This window comes from Lacerta agilis, chromosome 10 (genome assembly GCF_009819535.1).
Source record: "Lacerta agilis isolate rLacAgi1 chromosome 10, rLacAgi1.pri, whole genome shotgun sequence".
Taxonomy (NCBI): Eukaryota; Metazoa; Chordata; class Lepidosauria; order Squamata; family Lacertidae; genus Lacerta; species Lacerta agilis.
In genome coordinates, this window is record NC_046321.1 from 67,784,578 (window position 1) to 67,811,217 (window position 26,640).

General features: G+C 42.3%; 2 protein-coding genes across 2 annotated transcripts in view; both read right to left on the reverse strand.

The window, feature by feature from the left end:
* Positions 1–13,341, reverse strand: part of STK38L (serine/threonine kinase 38 like) — a 38,585-nt gene extending 25,244 nt beyond the window's left edge. Inside the window, exon 1 of the mRNA XM_033161998.1 lies at positions 13,244–13,341. The gene's annotated coding sequence lies outside the window, so the exon portion shown is untranslated. The remainder of the gene's footprint in view (positions 1–13,243) is intronic.
* A 7,204-nt stretch (positions 13,342–20,545) lies between these two features.
* On the reverse strand, positions 20,546–25,278 carry MED21 (mediator complex subunit 21). The gene is made up of 4 exons (XM_033162995.1): positions 25,172–25,278; positions 24,656–24,770; positions 22,032–22,132; positions 20,546–20,767 (listed from the first exon to the last, which is right to left on the reverse strand). The coding sequence occupies exons 1-4, from the start codon at positions 25,229–25,231 to the stop codon at positions 20,594–20,596; spliced, it is 450 nt and encodes a 149-aa protein (XP_033018886.1). The 5' UTR covers positions 25,232–25,278; the 3' UTR covers positions 20,546–20,593.
* Between the last annotated feature and the right edge of the window lie 1,362 nt (positions 25,279–26,640).

Consider the following 26,640-nt stretch of genomic DNA (forward strand, 5'->3'; position numbering starts at 1 on the left):
AAGTGTGCCTTTGCCCAAAAAAGGTTGAAAAACACTGCCTTAACTAAGCAAGCTAAGGCCATAGCTCTTACTATGTAATAAAAGAAGTGTTACATGGGCTCTTGAGCACCAGATTTTCAGTGAACAACTTGGCATCTGAACATGTTTACACCATCATGTTACAAAATTTTAACTGAGGATTATCATCCAAAAATAATAAACAAAGCTTGACTTTGTTTGTGGGCAGAGACTCTAGCATTTTTTCCAGTCACATCCTCTGCCCATCATTTCATATTACTGTTGTCGTGGTTAGGAATGGTAAACACTACCTAACTAATGTTTGTACAGTCATTTTGTCAGAGTTAAAAAAAAATGTTGCCGATTCATCCACTCTATCATAGAATCTTTTGCTTCAATTAACCTCACATCATTGTTGTGTGAAATGCCAATGGCCGAGGTGTGTTAAGTGATTGTAATCCAGGGATATGCATTACGTAAATAAACCCTCCAAGTTATCCTCCCATTTTGTGTGTGTTGCGTCTCATACACTGAAGGCACACAGGTTCTTCCTAGATAATTATTAGCTTTTAAAGGACTAGACTGAGGTTAGTTGATATGTTATGGGGTTGTTGTTTTTTTAGCAGATCTACTCTTGTAGAACTGACCCTTGTATCTCTGTACCTTCTATCCTACCCTGGTACTACACTGAGTTAAAATATACAATGGTACCTTGGTTTACGAACTTAAACCGTTCCGGGAGTCTGTTCTTAAACCAAACCGTTCTTAAACCAAGGCATGGTTTCCCATAGCAGCGGGGGACTCAGTTTACAAATGAAACACACTCAACAGGAAGCGGAACATGTTCCGCTTCCAAGGCAAAGTTCACAAACCAAAACACCTACTTCCTGGTTTGCAGCGTTCCTTAATCCAAGTTGTTCATAAACTAAGCTGCTCTTAAACAAAGGTACCACTGTACTTTAAATGAAAAGGATGAGTTAAAAAATATTAAAAATATAAAATAGGTTAATAACTTAATTCGTTCTGGAGGTCCGTTCTTAACCTGAAACTGTTCTTAACCTGAGATACCACTTTAGCTAATGGGGCCTCCCACTGCCACCATGCAATTTCTGTTCTCATCCTGAAGCAAAGTTCTTAACCCGAGGTACTATTTCTGGGTTAGCGGAGTCTGTAACCTGAAGCATCTGTAACCTGGGGTACTACTGTATTTTCCTTTTAAAAGCCACCAGGCAGTCAGACTTTTGTGTAAATCAAAAAGAAACTTGCAAAAGAGATATGCAGAGGTCCCCTCCCTTATTCTTCTCCTTTGACAAAGTAAACATTACATACTCAGAGCACTATTATGGGCAGAAGAGAACGGCAAATGAAACCAAACGTGTGCAGGTGCAGCAACTGTACATAAGCAGTGAGCCGTAAAAAGAGTGGTATGATTCTACGTGACTTCATCTCATAAGTGAGGTGCTTTGCTGACAACATTGTCAGTACCCTTGAATACAAGGAAACTGCACCCAAGCAACAAGTTCAGTTGTTCCAGACAGAAGCTTCGTCATCTATCCAAGACAAATATGGAATTTATTCGGAACAGCCTACTACTGCGCAATATCTTGGCTGCTTTATGTTGTATGACTAAAGGGCAGGGGAAAAGTCCCTTAAAATAACCTTTCCAGTAAATATCCAGACCTGCTTTTGCTGCCAAAAGAAACTGAGAAAGCCCATGGGAATAATAATAACCAAGAGAAGTTTGCATAGTCTGAGTGAGAGGGAACAGAATAAAGTTAGGAAGGGCCATGGAAGAAGAAAAAAAGACGACAGGGCTCCAGCTATTTCTCACAGAACTTGGTCATTAAAGTCCTAAATTGCTAGACTTCTTGCAAATGACTTGTGGGTATGCACTCTGAATTAAATACCAGAAAACACTTCTTAGAGTGAAAGACCAAAGCTCAGTGACAGAACACAAACTTTGTATGAAAAAGATCCCAAGTTCAAACCCTGCTGTATTCTGCAGTACCATTATCAGTCAGTACAGAGACAATATTGAGCTAGAGAGACCAATAGCCTGACTGAGTACAAGCCAATTTCTTATATTCTAAACTGCTGAACCAATAAGCCACTCCATATGTTGGATCAGCTTGCTACCAGCTATTACATAATCAATAACTATACCATCCCCATTGTGTCTGGGGAGGAAAAGAAAAGAGTGTGTATGTTAATAACTTGGTCATACTTATATTTGCAAAGTTGAGGACAAAATGGCTCGGAAATTGTTTAAATAAACACTTGTAAGTAGTGATCCTGTCCAAAATAATGCAGGATGAATAAGGCAAAATGGAAAGACAGTAGCAGTATAGCTTGGGTAGGAGAGGAAGTTAAGATTATCCAAGAAAGATTCTGCAAAGGAATATAAATTTGGAAGAGCAATTTTGACAGGTGCTAGTATCCACGAGAGAGGGATACTGTTCTTGTTCGTCTCTCCCATTGAGAGTTTTTTGCGCAGTGCAATCAACCCTCAAGCACACTACTGTGTTCTTACTTCCTCATTCGACATCTTGGATGAGCACCATTTGTTCTCAACTATGGTTATGGTGCCACCCATTGTAAAAGAATTTCATTAAATGCTAAAGGTTTAGGCAATCTTGATACAAGAGACGCACCAAAAGAAAAACAGCAAAACTTCTATACTGCTTTTAAAGGGCAAATGGTTAGGTGACCAAACCTATGTCCCAGGATCTTCCTCAGCAAGGGGCGTGGCCATATTGATTCCAAAAAACAAAAGCCTTAAGGGGAGTTATCAATATAATTCATAAGGCCTGTATCTCTAACTCCCCTACCACTTTAATTTCTTTAGATGCCTTCAAGGCATTTGATTGCATTGAATGGAATTATCTTTAAAAGCTTTTATTAAGCATAGGGTTTGGAAATAGATTTCTGAACTTGACTGGACAAATCTACTCTGAATCTTCTGCTTGTATCACTATCAATGGATGTGGCTCAATCCACTTTTAAGATTAATCGGGGGACCAAACAAGGATGTTGTCAGGGAACAGTCAGCGCCCAGCGGGGCGGTGCAGGGGCTGTCAAGGGATGGAGAGCCACAGCACTGCGGGGATAGCAGCGGGATTTCCAGCGGGAGCGACAGGAAGGAAAGCAGCCCAGCGGAGAGAGGGCTGGGGGGTGCTTCAGAGACCCAACGCCCCCCCAGCGGATCCAGCCAAGAGGGAGCAACAACAGTTCCATCACCCCAATTATACAGGGGTGTGAAACATAAGAAGGGAAGGAGGAGACTAGGGGTGCCCAAGTTCTTATGTTGGGGGGGCACTACAGAAAAGCGCCACTTCCGGGATCTGAAAGTGACTAAGCTGGTCATGGACTAGATACAGATATTTATTTACGACCATAGGTCTACAATATAAAACCATATACAAAACAATATTACCGGTACATCAACACTAAGTGAAACAGAGTAAAATGAAACGAAACGAAGCAAAAATATGTAGATAAAATAACTAAAATAATTCAATACAATTCAATAAGCTGGTCATGGACTTTTGAGCTCTGCACTGTACATATCTGCACAATAAAACCTGTAAATATACAGGACCTGAGTCAAGCCTCTTTACTCGCGAGGAACCACAACAGAACCCTTACGGGTGTCCTCTGTGGCAATCAAGGCTCTAGCCTCCAATCTCAGACCCCACCCTGAGATTGAGGGAATCCAAATTCAAGGGACAGAATATAAGCTAAACATTTTCATTGATGATTTACCGCTTATGCTACAAAATGCTACAAAAGCCCTCCCAAATCTGCAAGAAACCCTCAACTGGTTTTCAGAGGCAACAGGATTGAAAATTAACTGCCGCAAATCTATAATACTACCCATCATTTCATCAACATCTGAGCATTAATGGTTGCGCTCTCATTCTGGTTTTAAAGTCGTGCATGGAGGATTTAGAAATTTAGGGGTGGTCATAACTGTGGAGCCAAATCAGCTCCGTCATAGGAACTTTGGACATGTCTGTAGGAAAATCAAAGCGGTCCTTGAAGCACCTAATCTTAAGCTGGCTAGATCGTATAGCAGCCATAAGGATGTCCATACTCCCCAAATTCCTGTTCTTGTTTCAGACTTTACGTGTACTTATCCCCACTTCCCATTTGGCTCACTAGCAACATCTACATCATAATTTTATTTCTGGAGAAAGGAGAAGCAGGGAGACATTGTCAAACTTTCTATCGTCCCAGGACCAACCGAGGTCCCGGGGTCCCGTGTCTTAGGCTATACTTAGGAGGCTTTTCAATTAAAGCAAATGGTACACATTATTAATGGTTCAGTCTCAGTTCCCTGGGTTAGAAATGAACTGGTACCCTTCCAAGCCTTGCCCTTTCTTAAAAACCCCTGGGCACGCACCACAAACACAGAAAATCCATTTTTACAACTAGCATTTAAAGTGTGGCACATTCTTATCTCATTATACACGACAAAGCTATCTTTAGCCACCTCACCCCTTGCTTTTTCCTGTAAGACCAATTGCAGTCGTTAACAGTCGCCAACAGGTTTCCCACACCCATCAGCCGATCACCCATTCCCACCACCCTTGTGAGTAATACCCCTCCCCACTCTCTCACTATATATAAGGGTCTGGTGACTTCTGTTTCAGTGTATCTGAAGAAGTGTGCATGCACACGAAAGCTCATACCAAGAACAAACTTAGTTGGTCTCTAAGATGCTACTGGAAGGAATTTTTTTAATTTTGTTTTGACTATGGCAGACCAACACGGCTACCTCCCTATTCCCACTGAAAATCCAACTCACCTCCTTCCCGAAAGGAGGGGCTAACGAAAATATGGGACATTGCACTGTCAGAACACCTGACACACAGACAGAGTCTTTAATGGTTCATCAAAAATAACCACTTTTATTCGACTTGGTATCAGTTTTTCTCCTATGTTAACTCACCCAAACAGCCCACTAAACCCCCTGCTCCACACGTAAATCTGTGGAAAGGCTTTATCGAGAACTAATTTGACTCGCCTTTTTCTTCTTATATGTGATAAATGTATGCAGCATTGCATTCTCAGTTGTCTTCCAGTTTTCCCCTCCCCTCCGTATTCTCATTTTATTTTTCCATTCATTATTCTTACTGCATTTGTATGTGCTTATGTCAATAACTATTCTGTATGAAAAATGATAGTGATGTTTCTTATTGAATAAGGGTGGGGGGGGGGGCGGTGGCAAGCCAGCCTAGGAAACTGCAGGCTCTCCACATTCCATGGTTTCATCAGGTAGTTCTTCGTCCTAAGCAGTTTCAAGCATGGCTTCCAGAAAAATCTAGTTCTCGCCCCTCCGCTGGGCTCTGCCAGGCTGAGCACTCCCAGGTCAGGCTTGCCACGGGGTGGAAGCGATGGAGGGGAGAGGCAGCGGCAGTAGCAACATCCCTTTCCCGCTGTCCCTCTCTCCAGCTGGGCTGCTGCATGTGCCCAACCCCCCACCGCATGCGCACACCCAGGGATGCGCGTGCCCATCCACCCCAGGAGGCAGAAGGGTAAACTATGCCACTGAACCCAACACAAGCTGTGTCCTTCGGTGCAGCTTGGTAATTTCGCACTTGGACTTAATGGTCTTAAAGAGCATTCCCTTTAGAAGGGAATTGCTTTAATCTTTCTGCTGTTGGAGCAAGGATGGGGGGACAGTTTGCCAAAGTGTGCATGCACATGAAAGCTCATACCAAGAACAAACTTAGTTGGTCTCTAAGGTGCTACTGGAAGGATTTTTTTTTGTTTTTTATTTTTTTTTTGACTATGGCAGACCAACACGGCTACCTGCCTGTAACTGAACCTTCACTGTCATCAGTCTAGTCTTGTAAATTGCTCTTCTGATGGAGATTCAGCAGGAATCTTCAATATTTATTCTTATGGGGCTGCTTCTCAAGACGAAAATTTCGTCTTTTTTTTCGCAGGATGAATTATTTTTGTCTAGCGGGGCACCACTGTAAAATAAAAAAATTCCTTCCAGTAGCACCTTAGAGACCAACTAAGTTTGTTCTTGGTATGAGCTTTCGTGTGCATGCACTATATATAAGGGTCTGGTGACTTCTGTTTCAGTGTATCTGAAACAGAATGCATTGGTGCTGGGCTTGTCTGCAGCCACACTCTGGGTGGCCATTTGGGTGGGAGTTGGATTGCAGCACCCTATATTTTAGCTGCAAGCATCTGTTCTAGCTGCATCACTGCATTCAGTCAATCTAGATGTTGTATCATCTCTACTAGTGACTATAACAAATAGTTTGCAAGTTTAAGCCTAATTCTCAAATGGGTCCAGCTATTTATTTGATGGACATTTATAAAATCATTTATTAGGGTCCAGCTATTTATTTGATGGATATTTATAAAATCATGTGTGCTTTTGAGATGAAAGAGCATCTCAATTACTTCTACTAATCTCAGCAAAATAAACTGCCTGACATTTAGGACGGTAACCTTGCATCTGGTAAGCATTTGTTACAATGTCTGCTATTTTTAGCCTTACTGTATTTCTGTGATGTAGTGATAACAGCGCTTCCTTATTTCAGTTGGGTCGTTGAACTTTCTATGAGTTCACCACCATTTGGATTTAGTATCCATTGAATTCCAGGTCAAGGATGGAGGCGGGGGATTGGCACATTACTAGTTGCAAAAGATTTTAAAATATTGTCTTACAGAAAACAGAATACAGTACGGTAGTTGGATGGAAATGAGTGAATGCTATATTTAGCGGAAAGAGGGAATTGAAGTCTTTATCTTTTTCCATTTTTCTCTCTTTCCCTTTTTTTCTCCCCCCGCCCTCTTCTTTTTTCCTTCTCTTGTTCCTTTTTAGATTATGATTTTAAAGTATTTGTTTTATTCTGTTGTATTATAAAAAGATAGTTTATATTGGCTATGAACTTTTGTAGATATTTGGGTAAGTATAAATAAAAATAATTTATTTTAAAAAAGGCCACCTGCAATTGGTTGATGGGACACTTATGAAAGGTTAAGATGAGAATGAGTTTGTTATACAGGCAGAGCATGTTTATGATGCATCTACCAATAGAAAGCCTGCAATTTAGAGTATTTATGCTGCAACAGTAGTTTGCCCATATTGTTCCAAGCACAGGGATATATTGCTTTAAACACAGGAATATATTTTTCAAGCAGAGCAGTACAAAGCAAGCAGCTGTTGCTGTTTTGAGGCAAGAGGATTCTGTCTGGGTACAGGAAGGGAGATTGCTTTAAACAGTCCCAAAATTGCATAATAATAATAATAATAATAATAATAATATTTGTAACTCACCTATCTGATTGGGTTGCCCCAGCCACTCTGGGCAGCTTCCATTACACAAAAACGTAATAAAATGTCAAACATAAAAAAAAAACTCCCAACACAAAGCTGCCTTCAGATGTCTTCTAAACGTTTTGTACAGAGGAAAGAAGTCTACTAATTTCCTCTGTAAACCCTCCACACTGTTTGGTTCTCCAGCATGCAGTAGTTCAGTTCCAAAGAGCCACATCTCCACACAACTTCCACAAATGTTGTGGGAGAGATCTTTAGGTTCCAATCATTTATGCATAAAGTTTAGTGAGGAAAAATCGAATAAAAATAAGTTCAAAAACACACATACATGATCACCTCAGTTCTAGGGCCCATACACAAAGGCTGAGATTGCTACTTACTTATATAAAAACTACACTTTTTAACATATAAAGTGCATTATACAATATATTTGTTTTTTTGTACTGACAGCTCTGTCAGAATCACAGAATTGGAAGGGACCAAGAGGATCATCTAGTCCAGGGGTGGCCAACTTCCAAGAGACTGCGATCTGCTCAAGAGTTAAAAACTGGCAGTGATCTACCCCCATTTTGTTGAGCTTTTTTTTTAGGACGGAAAGCCCTGTTTTGGGGGGGGGGCTTCACGTAAAAGTTGTTGAGCTTCTTTAGGGAAGAGGAAAGCGACATTGAGCTTCTTTTTAGGAAGAAAAGTCCTATTTTTGGTGGTTCAGGTCATTTTAGGGGTGCAGGGCAAAGATGTTGAGCTTTTTTTAAGGGGAGCCAAAGTTTTTTAGCTTCTTGGGGGGGGGGGAGCCACTGATCTACCGGTGATCAAACAATCCATAGGTTGAGTTCATACAACATAACAAGCCATACCATGATTTATTTGAGCCATGTGGGTGCTATGGTGGTGGTGGTGGGGAGTAGGAACTGTGTAGAGGCCCACATGGGGGGGGGGGAGCCAATTTAACCATGGTTTAACTGTGGTTTATCATGATATGCGAACTAGACCACCATATACCCTTCTGAGTACAGTTGAAAACAATATGACAAGAGATTTTTCTTCCCAACTTATAAAGCAACTTATAAAGCAGGGATACCCAAACTGTGGTCCATGAGATTCACTCAAGAGTTTCACTCGACATGTCCATATTAAATATTGATTTTTACTTGCATTTTATTGTTTCTTATATTTTCTTTTATTGTATTGCTATTTGAATTATATTGAATGCAAATTGTAATATGATAAAATGAAATGTAAGAAATAAGAGAAGTAATAAAAGTACCAAGTAAAAATCATACAGCATCTAGCACAGCCCATTACAATTGCTTCAACAGGCGGAAAGTTCACTTAAGTGGTCCACAAAGACCATCAGCATGAGGGGAGCAGTTTGGGAACCCCAGTTACAAAGCATCCCATAACGGGAGCTTTTGAGAACCTCAGTCCAATGAGTCCAGCACAACAGACTGTATCAAATGTAGGCATTTCTTTAGGGTTTACAAGAATGGCCTCAACATCCTTTGCAGAAACATGGTATGAAACAACAAATAAATGCACTTCAATTGCAAGGAACAAATGTCTGAGGTATTTCACTGGTCCATCTAAGCTTTTGTTTTTAGTTATTCTTAGAGAAATATGTCCTTTTGCTCACTCGCTTCTGCAGATGAGAGAGCAACTGCCAAAAGACATTCAGATGCCATGGATACATAGATCTTCTCAGCTGGATAAGACTAAGCTGGTATACTCTGGCATTTCAAGCACCAGGCCAAAACGTACAGCGTTGGACTGCACTGGCAACCCATCATAACTAAGCTGTTAGCATAGTTTTGAGGCAATAGTTATTTATTGTCTCTGTTCTTATTTTCATCATGGTTCGTTGATCAAGATGCATTCAACACCCTTTTAAAAATATTTGTAACCAATGTTTGACAGACAATTAAAACTTTAGTTTTGTTGCTTGTTTACAGAGCTCATTCTCTGAAGAATGTTATAATGCAATTACTGTCAACAGCAGGTCTCTTATAAATGTAGCTATACACCAAAAATGAACAGAGAGTGAGATAAGATTATGTGATTTTATTTTCAATAGGATGTTTGATTTATGCCAGCCATCATTACCAAAAGATATGTAAAGCCTCTAGATCAACAAAACCAAACAATTTACTGCATAATACCAGTCTACTCTTTACAACTGAGTGATGAATACTGCATTTAAAGTAATTCCTTTTATTATCCTAACAGATGAGCTTGCTACAGATCTTTCGTGATATAATTTCAGAGATTAAGCTGCTTCACATTTTTTATTCATCTATCTGCATTTGAGACAATATAAAGATATGACCATTAAAAAGCCTAAAAGAGGAATACATTCAAAAATATTTCACATGTAAACAATAATATCATTTTCACAGGTTGGGTAATAAAGACAGATTTATTCATATTCATATTTCTGAGAATTTTTTGCAACTTGCTACAAACATAAAGCCAAGCCTATAGAAACAGTATTACTACAGCAAGGATGAACAAACTGTGCCTGATAGGACCATGAATTGTATCTGGATCCAAAGTCTAATCAAGGTATGTGGTTTTTGCTTTATTTAAAGTCTACCATTTAACTTGTAAAGAAAAGAAACTTGTTCTCTCCTCAGGTATTTTTTGCAGCACCTGAGCCCCACATATCTTAAACCCTTAATGATACTAATACTGACTTTTTTTGAGTGTCCTCACGCTCCTGTCTTGTACACAGCTATCTACAAGAGTGACCACTGAAAATACAGAAGCTGACAATCTCTAAGCTAGAACAAAAAGGGATATAAGTTTGTAGGAGAAAAATATTGATTCCCCCCCTCCCTGGAAAGAACAGCTTCACATTTTCATTCTCTCTACCAAGGATAGGACAAGTAGCAGCAGTCATAAACGACAAAGATTTATGCTAAATGTTACAAACCACAAGTGCGGTTTATCACTGGAACCAAAGGCCTACGGAAATGGGGGAAGCTTCTTCTTTGGTAAATTGAAAAATAAAATAAAGCTGCACAGAAGGAATGGATTAAGCAAGTTACATCAAGATCCTCCCAACTCTTACTCTGAACACAGGCTCACCTTGAGTGTTTATTTCTGCTTGTAGATGCCTGAACTGTTGCCTCCAAGCAGCGTTCGAAATTAGCGCAGGCACATTTTGCACCTGCTATCGGCCACTTGCAACTGAGTGAAGATGTCTGGGTGCCAGAATGGCGCCTGACATCTCCACCATCTGGAGGTGCATGCCTGGGGATCACTAGATCTTGACTGTTTTCACACACTAATACCATATCCTGTAGAATTCTATATTTTATCTACACTATCAGAATAAATTTCGGGAACCAAAATGCTTCTTCTGTGCAGCCTGGCAACTATAATCTTGGTTTAAGGGGCCACTTGGCACCTAGCTCATATATCTGAGTTTCTAACACTGCCTCCAAGATTCACATCTCTCAATGAGAACAAAGCCAGTGCAAGATTTCCACAAACAGCCTATGAAAAGACTGGTCTTTCTGCCTAAAGATAAGGTGGCTTATGTTACTTTAAAGGGGAATTTTTATGAAGGATAGTTCCATAAATAGCTGTTGGCCATGCCATCTAAATACAACCCCTGTGTAAGAGATACGACAAATACTAGCTGCTGGAGGGCAAAAAGGAGAAGACTGTTGTCTTCATCCCTACCAAAGGGCTTCCCAAAGCATCTGTCTTGCCATTGTTTGAGAATGGGTGCTAGACTAGATCCGGAAAGACCTTTACTGTATATATATCATGTAAACCAGGCATAGGCAAACTCGGCCCTCCAGATGTTTTGGGACTACAACTCCCATCATCACTAGCTAACAGGACCAGTGGTCAGGGATGGTGGGAGTTGTAGTCCCAAAACATCTGGAGGGCCGAGTTTGCCTATGCCTGATGTAAACTATTACATATTACTAGGATGCATACTCTGTTGAGGCCTGCTTACTGCATCATCTGGAAGTTCCTTGGCTTGACAAAACTCAAGAAAGTCAATAAAACTTCACTGACTTTTCACCTAGTAAGTAGTCCAGTTGAAGTTAATCAAGAAATTAATGAAAATGACGGTGAATTCAAAATAACCAGGAAAAGCTGTTAATGAGGTTTATTTTCATTTCCTGCTCTTTCTTGCTGTCTGAAGAGAAGCAAATCTATTTCACAATATATTCCACAGGGCCCTGTATACATGTAGCAGTGCATACATCCCTCTCCACTGAGATCCATTTGCAGAAAGTGACTTTGCAGAACTGTCTGCAACACAGCAGGATATTTGGGAATTGAGATAAAGTAAAACACAAAAAGAGACTTCAGACATGATGGCCTACACCTCTATATGGAACAAGCACAAAAGGAAACATGAGCTCAGCACACGCTTAATGGCAATGAAACAGTTCTACGCTAAGAGCATTAAAAAAATTAACTAATAAAACAAACCTGCTAATAAAAAAATACAGATTTTAAGCTTGTTCACCAACTTCTTTGTTCTCGTGTACCATTTTGTCTCATGTAAGCACTTGAAGGGTTTGTTCTAACAAACTTCACTTCTTCAGGCCTAGAACCTAAACATTATCCTACTTTGTACGCACCTTTAGCTCTTTTTCCAAACCCATTTTAAAATGATACAGACCAAGCAGACCCTCAACTAACAAAACTACAAGTTTGATCAGGAAGTCAAGTTAACCTTTGTGTTATGCCCTTCTTTGGTTTTATAGAATAGTCTGTTTGTTTTAAAGCAGGTTTTCCCATCACTTCAAGTTTGGCTAACAACAGCATTTCAAATTTGAAAAAATAAAATAAAACTGAACATATATGAACTAAGTACGTATTAGGCCTCTTTCATGCTTGTAAATCCTTGTTAAAAGGTACCACATTGTTAAATGTATCTGACAGAACATACAGGTCGCAAAGGTGCCAACAGTGGGTTATGTAGCAAGAGAATGGGGGGGGGGGGGAAGAAGAGAAGTTTTACCGTTGAGCTCTCTTGGTAAAATATTTGGGAATCACAACCCAAAAAAGTATTCAGAGAAATCCTATACATGCTTCCTTGGGAATAAGTTGCATGGGGTTCAGTCCCAGGTAAGCATGAATACAGCAGTAGTCTAAAACATGCCAACTTTTCAGAAAGAATGTAAACCTGCTAAAGTCGCTGGCAAAATTGAGCATTTTGAGATCACAATTTGATCTGAATGCATACGCACCCCTGAAATCCAAACCAACCGATGGCGCACATCCACAAGGGTGAAACTGAAGGTGACTTGGCACACGTGCCAATCTACGTTTGAAACAGAGCAGTCTGCGTGTGGAATCTTTGCTATGAATTCAGTGACAACCCCTTTGCCACATTAGCAAGGCCAACCAAATGAGCAAGTGGAAATAATTTATTTCATACTGGGAAGCAGATATGAGGCTTGCAACTGAGTCACAGCTTGTCCTTTAGCTGCCTCCACTTCTCAGGTGAAAAAGGGCACTTCTCAACCTTGTCACACAAGCTGCATGTAACAAGGCACCTCATTTTTCCACACTGTGCCCAATACACCCTACACTTCACTCTTGCATCAAGATTGGGGGAGGGGGCAGCAGGAGACAGAAAAATATAAAGTGGCAGTGCGTTTATATTACATGCATACACTCTCCCCTCTTTCTGGATAGCCTCCTAATCTCTGCTCCTCTCTCGGCAGAAGCATCTGGCATTTTCCCCCACGGTGGTGATGGCTCTGGCCTCTGCCGAAGGCTCATAAGAAAGAAAGAAAGAAAGAAAGAAAGAAAGAAAGAAAGAGGGGGGGGCTCCCCACATGACCTCCTTGTAGGTGTGACAGTGCACCAAAGTGAAACAAGTCTCCCGCCCACCCCTCAGCCTCCTCCCCCCCCTCTCTCTGAAGGGGGTGGGCTTCACCGGTGCAGCCTTCCTTCTTCCCCACCCGCACTCACCTCGCCAAGCCTTCGCTCTCTCCCTCGCCCGCAGCCCGAGCGTCTGGCCGCTTCCCCTCTTGTGCCTCTAATGGAGGGAGGCAGCGGCAGCAGCAGCAGCCAAGCGAGCAGGAGGGATCTACTGTGTCTGTTTACTAGCCAGTTCTCGCGAGAGGGAGGGTAGATCACCTTGCACAAGAAAGGGATGGGGAAGCCGAGAGCCGCTGCCTATTGGCTTCTCGGCGGCGGCTGAAGCGCACCGAGTGCGAAGCCGAGCGAGCGCACGTGCGCCCGGCGCTGCTTTTACGCAGCTGGGGATCCCGGCGCGCAGCAAGCGCCGCTGAACTAACTGCGCGGGAGTTGTTTGTGGCTGACCCTGACTGAGAGCGGCGCTGCGTTCAGTCGGGAATGAGCGGGATCGGATCCCGGTGCAGGGGCCCACCTTTTGCAGCGGGCCCCCCAGCTGATGGTCGTAGTGTGGCGCCGGCGCCAAGGCTGTTTTGCGCCCTAGGCAAGGCTAACTGCGCGCGCGCAGACATGCACATCCAAATGGCTAACATATAACTGCATTCCTTGTTTTCCGTAACAGTTATCCGTAGAACCTGATTGCTGTGCATAGAGGACAGAGTGGCCCTTCTATTAAAAAACACCCGCTGACATCATCTGTGGGAATGCTGGAGCTTTATCCTAAAGCAGGGCAGCGAAGACCAGCTGTAAGAGAACAAATATTCACAGCATGACGTTGGAGCGCTCGACTGGATGCTTCTCTGTGAACTCTGCCAGCACAGCAGATGGCAGGCAGGGAGGGGCGTGGAGGTATTACAGTATTTGAATCTAGTGGAAAATTAGGTGCAGTTTGTTGATCATGCCCACCCACCCCTCCGGTTTTTGCCGCTCCTGATTTAAAAAGTGCATCCAACTTACATTGTTATTGGTTAGTGGGGTGCCAGATCTTGGGGTGCCATATTTCCTCCTCTAGATTCTTGGCTGCTGGGGTATTAATCGGTGCAGAAAATTGTAGAGAAACAAGAACTCAGGCCACAACGATGATTTAAATGGATCTCTAAGCAACCAGTACACATCAACCATAAAACTTTTAAGACTATTAGCTGAAGAAGAATCTCCAAAACAGGGCCTTGTCCTGGCGCATTAATTTCACCTGGCATATAAACTTTAAGAAATAAATCTATGCATAAGAGACTTGGAAAAACTTGAATCATTTAAATCATCGTTGTAGCCTGAGTTCTTGTTTCTCTACATTTTTGGGGTATTAATCGGAGCCTTGAGAATGAAGGTGAGCTGACAGGCTGAGCTTGTTTTTTTTGCCAGAGGGGCGGAGGGAGATGATAGCCTTGCCATTAAACCAGGGGTAGGCAACCTAAGGCCCAGGGGCCGGATGCGGCCCAATCGCCTTCTCAATCCTGCCTGTGGACAGTCCGGGAATCAGCATGTTTTTACATGAGTGGAATGTGTCCTTTTATTTATAATGCATCTCTGGGTTATTTGTGGGGCATAGGAATTCATTATTTTTTTTCAAAATATAGTCCAGCCCACCACATGGTCTGAGGGACAGTGGACTGGCCCACAGCTGAAAAAGGTTGCTGACCCCTGCAATAAACCATCGCAAAAGCCATCTACAAAACAAACTACCCTACCGGTAATCATGGGTGTAGCGGGGGGGGGGAACAAAAGGAGTACTTAACTAACTGACCAATCACGTCAGTCCTGTCCCCCCAACAAAAATCCTGGCTATACCCGTGCTGGTAATGGAGGGGGAGGTTGCCCAGGCACGCGAGTGTGAGGAGGAGGAAACTAGGCAGAACTCCATGTGGCGCTGGTTGGAGGAGGATGCACTGAGAGACCAATGGCCATGATTGGCTTCTACTTTGGACCTAAGCTTGCTGAAGCAGTGAAAGGAGCAACGAAAGATACCTTTGGGGTTTAATTAAACCCTGGGGATTTAATGTTCTGCACCATTGAAGGCTCCAGGTGTAAATGTGTGTGAATAAACTATATTTCTAAGAGACTGCAGACCGCACTCTGCCTTGATTTCCCAATGGAAACACAACCCTGGGTGAGCGTCTGGCTACCGTTTGGCAGAAATTGGCATGTAACAATATACTGAAAATTTGCATGGACCTGAGTTACTCTTTCCTGTATAAAAAGAAGTCAGCAATTGATGCATTATTTGGTACTGTAAACACAAATTGTTAACCTGGATTGACTGGTTTTTTTGACTCATTCGCCTCTTGTCAGACTATTGGACTGGTTGCCAGAGATGTTGGAGTAAAACTTCCTTTACATGCTTTACCTGTGCAGGAGTTAGGGCCAGCCCCCAAAGTACTGTTTCTGACACCTCTCCTACATAATGTTTGGGTTTATGTGCAAACATTTTCCTTGTCTAACCCAGTTCCTTCCAGACGTCTTGGGCTACAACCCCCCATCAGCCTGGAGGCACCATGTTGGCTGTTCCTGGTGTGAAGAGTCTGCAACAGCTGTTGTATACTCTCTGTTCCTTTACACAGACCTCTGTGGCTCCTTCATTCCCAGAACCTAAGCACAGAATCAGCCCATCATATCGGCTTGTGATCCACGTACCAAAAAGAGCACTTTTTTCAATATCAACCATCTTGGGCCCCACGGCAAGGGAGGCCTGATTGGTGCCAATCCATGATAGGGCATTCTCAGTAGCAGTCACCTGGTTTTGGATTGCCCTCCCTGGTTTTACGACATTGTCAGGCAAGGAATGTCCAGCGTGAGGAATTAACTCTTTATTGTCAAAAGTACACTTACAAGTTAGGGAAAGGCATGTCCATCTGTCCTATGTCTCTCAGCTACTCCTAGGTGTGCACCCAGTGAAGCAGTTGCCACAAGAGAGATGCCCCACCCTGACCTCGGGTTATGTATCTTTTCTACCTGAGCTATGCACAAGCAGGCAGACTCCACCAGTCTGAAACTTGCTACTGCTCCACCCACTTCAGTCCTCTTCTGGTCCTGGGAGACTGTGGAGCAGGAGAAGGAGGTGGGGAAGCCCTCGACTCTATGCCAGGGGTCAGCAACCTAAGGCCCACGGGCCGCAAGTGGCCCACAGGGGTCGTTTAACTGGCCCATGAGCCACCTCCAAACTGAGCCGCCCACTCTGTGAGTCCCTGTGTGCTGCGCTAAAACTGTTGCGGCGCAGAGACTCACTTCCGTGGCACCGGAAATCACATCTGTGCAGACACCAGAAATTGCAGTGCGATCTGGCCCATGGAGGGATCTCCACTGGAGTGAACCGGCCCAGGCGAGGTAAACCTTGCTGACCCCTGCTCTATGCCAACCTGACCTATATCTCCCTCTTGCACCTATTCTTGACTTTCCAATTCTTCTCCTGCCTGACACTTGTCTCCTGGAGGTTACAGACTCCCACAAATCACTGATCCCTTCTTTCAACCCCACTTCTCCCAGTCCCCACTCATTAGTGTCCAACCAATCCCTGACATCTGGTGAGGTGCATCCATCTTCTTTATGAATAACACTAAGAAGGGATTTTAAAACATTCATGTTCACCCAGGCTGAAATATACACTTCCAGCAACCTTCAGATTACAGGGAACTCTCAGCTTACGTGGGGTCACATTCTGGAGATAGTGTGTAAAGCCAAAATCACGTACTGTATAGTCAAAATACATTGAGTTCAATGGTGGGTGGGATTGCCAAAGTCTTATTTTCTGGGTGCCCGCTCCCTTAATTTTTTTTTGCCAAGCACATTAAGCTGAATACACACAAGTAAAATGTGTGTAAATTGAGAGTTACCTGTATTAGATTTGGGGATGGGTGACTGCTGTTGAAAGTTTTTAGATGTTCTTAATGCTATTTAATGTTTTTATTCTATTGTTTTCCTGCTTTCATCCCCATCTCCAATGTTGAGGCTTCTTGGAACAACCGAGGACTCTGCAAATAAAACCTCAGTAATGGTGGACACCCTTCTCTGAAAGACACCCTCCTTTCCACTATTAAGTTTCTGCAACTTTAATTCCAGTGGACCATTGAATGTATGTTATCTGGTCATAACTGCCTTGCCACAACGAGGATAAAAAGGCCTTTGGTGGTACTTGGGCTTTGGCAAACTTGCAGAGGGCAATTATTTTTTCTGCATCTATTCAAATAGGTGAAGCCCACTGATTTCAATGGGGTTTTACTTCTCAGCAAGAGTAACTATGATTTACAACCTATGAACCTTACCTAGACTTTTTTTCTATTCTTTAAATGGAAAGGACCTTGCATCTTGCAGGCCACTATTAAAAACAGAATGCAAACTAGGGTCTGGGGTGTTAGTGTGGGACAGGTCTGGTGGGGTACGTGTTGTGCTCCTTGTATTCTTCAGCTTTGCCTTTTGTCCCTTTTGCTTCATTTCTCAAGCACTGTGGTTAATTAATGTGATAGTTTTCATTTGATGAACTGGAGGAGCACTGTTTCCCTCTCGGCTCTGTCTCATTACTAAGCTCAGCAAGTTTAACAGTGCTGCTTAAAGTTTGGAAGCATGTGTGGTATAAGGTACCTTTGATGTGAACAGGATGGGGCTCTCCCTATTTGCAGCACGAGTCGGGGAGTTAGTTGCCCGTGCAGCTCTTTCTCGAGAATCTTTGGTTTTGCCTGGTCTCTGTGTCTGATTCCTTCTTCTCATGACATAGAGCAATTGACTCACTCTGGGGAAGATCCCTGGGGCAAATTTGTCCAACAGCATTTGTTAATAATCCTCTTCCTTCTTTTCCGCAGATCAGTATTCTGCTAATATGCAGCCATTGGTGCCAGTGGAGGATTCTGTGCATATTTAATAATATGCAATTATTTAAAAGGGTAGATGGGCTGTCATTATAATGATTTTAAAGTTGCAAGAATTCACAGAAAACAACTTCTTGGATATATTTTAGATTAAATTACAAAAACAACAGTATATATCTTACGAACATGTTGTGGTTGGGAAGTTGTAACATAGCAAGATTGACAGTCTTTTTAATTGCATATAACAATAAACATTCAGTGTTTAAAGCCAGTGAGCTAATGAGCCTAACAATCCCAAGAACATCTTGAAGCAGGATTTAAATTGGTTGCCATAGAAAGCAAGAACAGGGGAAGAATTCTGTGTTTTAGGAGAAGGGCTCTATCTATGACAGTCCGACAAAGGCAGGGAGAACCAAAGGAAGGTCACTAAGGGGTAAAGTTTTGTTTGCACTTTTCTGGTAATCCAATATTTATTAAAAGCAAGTGAAGCATGGCTTTTTCAGCATCAAGCAAGCAGCTGGGAATTTCAGCTAAATCATTTTTCTTCTGCCAGAACTCAACAGGTCAGATGTGGCTTAGTCTTGCAAAATACCCTGTGGCCAATATACCACAAAGCTTTAATGTAGGGCTTGTCTCCTAGTAAATAAATGCAAATATTTCAATAATTCATTTTGTATGGTTCTTCGAAACTAGTGTACATTCTCAATGAGTTTTATGCCCATTTGGAGACAGCTTTCAGTGTCTAGCCCTGAAGTGTTCATTCTATCCATTTAGAGAGAGGGCAGCCCACCTTCATAGTGCCCAAGATGAAACGGCTGGCAATCAGAGGGCAACACCTCATTTATGTAATTTCCTCTCCACAGACCCATCTGGCAACTACTTTTCTATCTTTTCGTGTGTGTGTGTGTGTGTGTGTGTGTGTGTTTTCCTAGTCCTTTTTAGGGTCTGAGTTTTATTGTTTTAATCTGCTTTTAGTATATGTGTAATTCAGATTTTGTACTGTTTATGAGTTTTCTTATTAAGCGGACATGAAACAATTGGTGTACAAAATACTGTCAAAAGCACTTCAGTTTGTGTTTTAATTTTTACATTTATATAACTGATGGTAGAATAAAAATAAATTTAAAAGTAGGTTTGATTTCTAATCAAGTATCAGGATGATGTGAGGGCAATTTAGCTAGTTTCTAATATTACAACACAAAGAAAAGCAGTAGAGTAAAATTGTGTGTGTGTGTGTGTGTGTGTGTGTGAGAGAGAGAGAGAGAGAGAGAGAGAGACTATATAGATATAAACAAACTATTTTAAGACATAAATTAATTTTTATTTGTCTGCACGTTTGACATTAAAGTGTTGACCTGTCATATTCAGCTATGCTTCATTTATGCAAATTGTCTTAAGTTCCAACTTTGGACGCCATCAAGACTTGAGCTTCCAATAAAAAATGACAGCTCACGTTTGTTTGAATCAATTGATTTAGCCCAAGCTGTGTCCCATGTAGAACAGGTAGGCAAACCTCTAATTCTTCCATACCTTCTCTCCTTCCGCTTCCACACCAAAGCAGACCATTCAATTATATCCATAACAGTGTATAGAGCAGGGATGTGGAACCTATTGCCCTGCAGATGCTGCTGGACTACAACTCCAATAATTCACTGCCCATGTTGGCTGCAGCTAATGGGAGTTGTAGTCCAACAATGTCTGGAGGGCCAGAGGTTTCCCACCCCAATGTCCAGTGCTCATCCATACCCACATGCAGATGTCTATAAGCTGTTCAACAGTTGGATAGTACCCAGATCTCCCACAAGAAATAAAAACCAAGCTCTTGCTATCCATTGCAAATCTGTACTGGAAAAACGAAAGGATTTTCTTTAGTCTGCTAGTCAATAGAAAAATAATAATAAACATTAGGAGCAAGTTAAAGACCATGGCTTAGTGACACTTTACATGCACAGTCGTACCTTAGTTGTCAAACGCCCTGGAACTCAGACATTTTGGCTCCCGAATGATCGAAACCTGGAAGTGACTGTAAATGTCCAACGGGGCTTCCACAGCTTCCGATTAGCTGTAGGAGCTTCCTGCAGCCAATCAGAAGCCGTGATTGGAAGTTGAATGCTTTGGAAGTCGAAAGGACTTCCGGAACAGATTCCATTCAACTTCCAAGGTACGACTGTATTCTGTTTCTCACACAGAAAACAATTCCATTCAATAAAACACTGTGTGTCAGTATGCATGCCTTATTACACACGCATGCCTGGGGCATTTAATTCATTATGACTTCACAAGGTTGCCTATGAAATGAAATCAGACATTCTGATCTATCAAGCAGTAACAATCAAAGCACAGGGCTTTGGGCATAAGGAACATATTAAAAATAAAAAGTTTGGCAACTCTTAAATTGTGATTACTTCCCACTAGTGCAATGCCATACGAAAGACTGAATATTCTGTCAACAGGGAGATGTTTTCCCAGAAGCACAACACCAGACGTCTTTCCACAGGATTAAGGCTCAACAGTAATGTACAACTTGTTTTTGGTTTTTTTAAGTCCTCCCCTCCCCATCTTCTCAAGAAGTTCAAATTCTATGGTCAAGTCCCAACACCTCTGGTGGTTAATCTGGAGCAGGTTGACTATGACTTCCACTTCTTGTCTTCAGCTGTGATTGAGCAATGTCAGCTAAAGCATTCTGTATCTTCTCCAAGAGCATATCCCCACGATAAACCACCTCTTCAAGACGTGCAGCTGCCTCGTGATTCTCTTCCTCCAAGCGATGCAAACTGGCAGCCTATACATTTCAAAAAAATAGAAACGCTGACTGCACATTTGTTTAGTACTTTAAAATTGAAGAGGATTTACTGGGGGGGGGGGCAGAAGATAAGAGTCATTTCTGGGACCCTCTTATTTTTAGCCTGTGAATAGCTGGTGTCTTATAACACTTTGTAATACTGCATGTTATTATGCATTTCAGTAACACAGAACCTGAAAAGTCTAATACAGTTTCATTTATTGGAGACAACTCTCAATGACTTCGCAGAAGTGGCAGTGCACATGTTTTGCATCCAAAAGTCCCTCCAGGGCTGAGAAAATACTACCACCTGAAACCTGCAGTTACTACCAGTCTTTTGTTGACAATACTAAACTAGATATGATCAATGGTCTGACTTGGTATGCAACAGCTTCCTATATTCTGACACCCCCTCAAGCACTCAGAAGTGGACTTCTTATTTAAATTTTTATCTTCCCTATCCAAAGAGCCCAGGGCATCAAACAACCATGTAGCAAAATAGAATTAAAAATAGAATTAAATCCATTTTTAATGTTTAAAAATAGATATAAAATGTTGTTTTATAAAAAAGGTAATAATTTCTAAGTTATCAAGAACTGTATTTAAGATAGATCGATTAAGCTTTTTAATGGTCACAGCAGGAACTAGGCCAGTCTTCAGTTCTTGGGCAAGCTACCAGCACATAGTGGCCTCTCAACTCCAGGTTTGGTCCATTTTCATATAGTTATAGGCCAAGTTATAGAACAAAAACAATCTTGGTCGCTCTAAGTGCATTGTCTGCATCAATCAGGAGTTGGTGTTTCTGCTGGATTTGCAGAGGTTTGATATCATAAAATTGAGTAAAATTCTGGACTAACAGGCTGAAATGGGGCATTGGCACCACAAATCATTCTGGGAAGTGTAGTTCCAGAAGGGGGTCCTGGGAGACACATTTTGGCTAATGGTTCCCTACAGAGATCACCACCCCCGCCAAAGAAAATGCTGTCTGACATTTATATAAGAGGTGATAAACCATACTCCAGATGCTGGATTTCAGCTCCCATCAGCCCCAGCCAGTATGGCCAACAGTCAGGAATGATGGGAGTCTGAGTCCCGCAGCATCTGGAGGGCCACAAGTTCTCTGCCCCTTACTTAGAGTGTACAGCATTAGCAGTTATTATGGATTTCTCTGTGCCAGTCATAGTTGTTTCATATTCTTAGCATCCAATAGGACACAAAAGCAGTATTACACAAAGCATATGAGCCATTTAAATTTCATTTTTACCTGTAATGTGGCTGTTGATTCTTCACTGGGCAAGGAATCTATTAATACGTCAATATCCTTGGCAGTTCTTGCAATCAATGCAGCAAATAGCTGGGCATATTCTGTAAAAGCAACAACATTGACACCATCTTTATAATTATTGCAGAAGATCAAGTTGTTCAAGTCATAGTTTAGAAGAAATAAAATTTCAAGATGCACAAGAATATTTATGACGACAGATATTTTTCTTATTTTACTTGTCTTCTGTGAATTATTACAATAACTACTGTAAAGATTTACTGTACAGCACATGGGAATATTTTAGACTTTCTATAGAAAGTCTAAAATAACACCACATTTCCCTACAAAGTGCAAACAAGTTGGATCTAGTGTTGGTTTTGCCTAAGCAGAAAGCACTTTGTTCATGCAAGGCAGGGCACCTGATTTTCAACAATCCCACTGCCTATATTGGAATGCGGCAGAAAGACTGGTGATAGGGAGTGGCTGCTGGGATCATATAACAATGGTCCGAAAGATCTTCACTGGCTCCCAGTACGTTTCCAAACACAATTCAGTGTTGGTACTGACCTTTAAAGCCCTAAATGGCCTCGGCCCAGTATACATGAAGGAGCGGCTCCACCCCCATCATTCAGCCCGGACACTGAGGTCCTCCTCACTGCGAGAAGCGAAGTTAGAGGGAACCAGGAGGAGGACCTTCTTGGCAGTGGCACCCTCTCTGTAGAACACCCTCCCTTCAGATGTCAAGGAGATAAAGGACTACATAACTTTTAGAAGACATCTGAAGGTACTGAGAAGTTTTTAATGTTTGATGTTTTACTATGCTTTGTATATGCTTTATATATGCTGTAAGCTACCCAGAGTGACTGGGGAAACACAGCCAGATGAACAGGGTATTAATAATAATAATAATAATAATAATAATAATAATAATAATAATAATCCATTACAGAGGGTCCCCCAACTCTTGGAAGAAGCTTTGTTGTGGGAGACTGGAGACTTAAGGGTTGGGGGGTGGATGGGATCAGTAATAAGTGCTCCAACCTGCATGAGTGGAAGTGTCTTCTGCTATGCGGAGAAGTACCTAGGCTCTCATGCACCCTTGGCAAAGAGTTGTATCGGCATCTCCAACCAGAAACTCAAGAAGTTTGCTTTTGTTGTCTTAAGTGTTCTACCAGTGGAAGGCATAGCCTCTCCGAGCCAGAGTGAAGTACATTTTTTGCACCCACCTGAGCCTGTGCCATGGGATAACCTGGCCAATCCATAGGTATGCCCCTGCTACTTAGGCAAAGCCTCCACAGGATAGGTTCTATTATGTTAGTAGTCCATTAATGAACAGGAAACAATATTATGAGATGTGAGCATTACGATGACCATATAAGTCGCACAGCACAATCCCTTTGCATATTTACTTAAAAATAAGTTTTACAATGTTCAGTGTAGCTTACTCGCACCATCTTCAGGCTGCAATCCTAAACATGCTTACTAGGTAGTAAGGCCCACTCAAAATGGTGAGACTTGTAAGAATCACAGAATTGGAAGGGACCCCAAAGAGTCCTCTAGTCCAACCTCCTGCAATGCAGGAATCTCATAGAATATGAGCATAAAGGTAAAGGTAAAGGGACCCCTGACCATTAGGTCCAGTCATGGACGACTCTGGGGTTGCGGTGCTCATCTTGCTTTATTGGCCGAGGGAGCCGGCGTACAGCTTGCGGGACATGTGGCCAGCATGACTAAGCCACTTCTGGCGAACCAGAGCAGCGCACAGAAACACTGTTTACCTTCCCGCCAGAGCGGTACCTATTTATCTACTTGCACTCTGACGTGCTTTCGAACTGCTAGGTTGGCAGGAGCAGGGACCGAGCAACAGGAGCTCACCCCGTCGCAGGGATTTGAACTGCCAACCTTCAGATCCACAAGCCCTAGGCTCAGTGGCGACAATACACGAATACCAGAGTTTCACAGGTTTAGTTTGCTATAAGATGCTTCACATCTGAGCAATTGGAGGCAGGGCAGTAGCATCACTAAGTCAGAAAAGTGGTATATTCCTGCAGTCCATAGTCCCAAGGCTGTCCAAATTACAGCCACAAGAATCCCTCCTCATAGAAGGCAAACAAAAACTTATGGTGGTATGAATATGTCTTCTAGGTTGATTCAATGTTTACTTGGAGGAATTCCTCATGGACAATTAAACTGAGGCAAATGTTAGCTGTCTCTCTTACATCAGTTTCAGAGAACCTTTAGCCCTGTAGATTTTGATAAACTATCAACTCCCATCATCTCTGGCCACTGGCCATGTTGGAGTTGGAGTTCAGCAACCTCTGGAGGGGCAAGAGGTTCCCTACACCTGCTTTACACACTTGTAGATCCTACAAACAACCCCTGCCAATTCATTATTGATTAAAAAGCTGTTAAGGAAGAAATTTACATAATCATTATTTAAAAAGTAAATGACAGTTACTGGTTTTCATTGTTCTTGTTACATATGTTTATTTTATAAAACCAGCAAGACATTTAAAAAAAAGTAAAGGACCGTTCAGAATTAAAAAGAGAGATTCCCATTTTACATTACAGTGCATTATATTACTCTTCTCTCCCTGAAAAGTATTACAGGGAAGTTTACTTGCCTTCTGTAGGATTAGTAGGCTGATCCTTGTTTATTGCCGTTTGAATATTGGTGAAGGAAGCGGGCGGGGCACACTGCTGCAATACTCCAATCGCGTTACAAAACTGATCAGCAAGCTATAGACAAATACAAAATACACGAAGCATCACCCGTCAGCTGCTTCAGGCATCTCATGAAGTACCTTTTTGTGCCCAGGCTCTTTCCCTGACTCCTAAGCTTGGACCTTACTGATGTTTTTATCACCCTCTTTTTACTGCTTTACCCCTGCGCTTTTGCACACTGCTTAGGGGTTTTAAATAACAAGCTCTTCAGAAAGGCTTTTACATTAAAAGTAATAATAATAACAGTAACAATACCACGATCAGCTTACGAACTCGTAGCATCACAATGTATTTATTACGCCCGGCCACCGGATCCCTTCCCGCTCCTCCTACCAGCCCACCACCTTTCTTAACGGGCCCAGGGATGTTAAGCTGAAGGCACAAACACGGCCTCCTCCCGCGCCGCCCGGGCTCACCGAGTTCACGGCATCCTGCAGCTGCGTGAGGCGGTCCGCCATTGCGCGCCAGCCCCGCATTCAGAGGCGGCGCCCTCTTCCTCTGCTCCTTATTGGGCGCAGCCAATGGACCGAGCTGGGGCGGGGAGGCGGGCGTTGGGGTTGCCAGGGCGACGCCTCGGAAGCGTTCCCTTTTGGGTCCGACTCGCTGCCGGTGCCATAGGCCATGGGAAAAACAACAACCAAACCCAGGCGAGAGTCTCGGCTCTGTGGCGGCGAGAACCGTTTCGTGGTCCGCCCTCTGTCGGAGAGGAGGAGGCGTTGCCGCTCTCATTTTGAAAAAGCAAAACGGGGAAAAGTCTCTTGTGGCACCTTAAAGACGAGCAAATTGTAGCTTGAGAGTTTTTGGTGCGTGTGGTACACATGGCAGCGGAATAGTAAACGGTGAAGTCAGAGGAAAATGAAAGCAATACGTTATTAAGCAGTGAAATACACGAAGTTCAGGCCATTGGCAAAGCAGTGTTGGCCATGACACACGTTTATTTTATTAATTTAACGAAATTTATATACTGCTTGATTGCAGTAAAACCACTAAGCCGTTTAAGAGAAATATTAAAAGCATCAATAAAAAAAAGTTAAAGGTCATTAAAACCAACAGTAAAAATTATTGAGGCACATCAGCCAGTGTGGTGTAGTGGTTAAGAGTGGTAGACTCGTAATCTGGGGAACCGGGTTCGCGTCTCCGCTCCTCCACATGCAGCTGCTGGGTGACCTTGGGCTAGTCACACTTCTCTGAAGTCTCTCAGCCCCACTCACTTCACAGAGTGTTTGTTGTGAGGGAGGAAGGGAAAGGAGAATGTTAGTCGCTTTGAGACCCCTTCGGGTAGTGAAAAGCGGGATATCAAATCCAAACTCTTCTTCTTCTTCTTCTTCTTCTACATGATAGGCTTTCCAAAACAAAAATATTTTCAAGCAGACACTGAAAGGAGTACAGAAATCAATAGGCAGGAAATTCCAAAGTTTAGATGTCACTACATTAAGAGATTTTGTTACAACTGTGGAACGTGATGTGTTCTCGTTTTGTATTTTTCTGCTGTGAATCACCCAGGGATCGTCGGGTGAAGGGCGATATACAAATTAAATAAATGGTAAGAATAAGCATTATGAGGCACCACACCAATAACGGTACCAGTTCCACAGGTTTAAGCAGCTGAGTGGATGAACATGGGGTAAGGCAGATATATCCTGGCATTTGTAAGTTAGTGTGATTAAAATATCGCTATTCCTATTCAAATCATTTGTTGATAGAATTGGACCTTTAAATAAATGTGCTAATCTTTAAGGTGCCACAAGATTCTGTTGGTCTTGATAAATTATGTGGCTTTACATTGCAGTCTTCCCTTGTTTGAGCATAACCCATCTCCAATCCACAAAAGCTTGTGCAATAATACATTTGTTAGTAATTTAAGATTCTACAATATTCTTTTGTG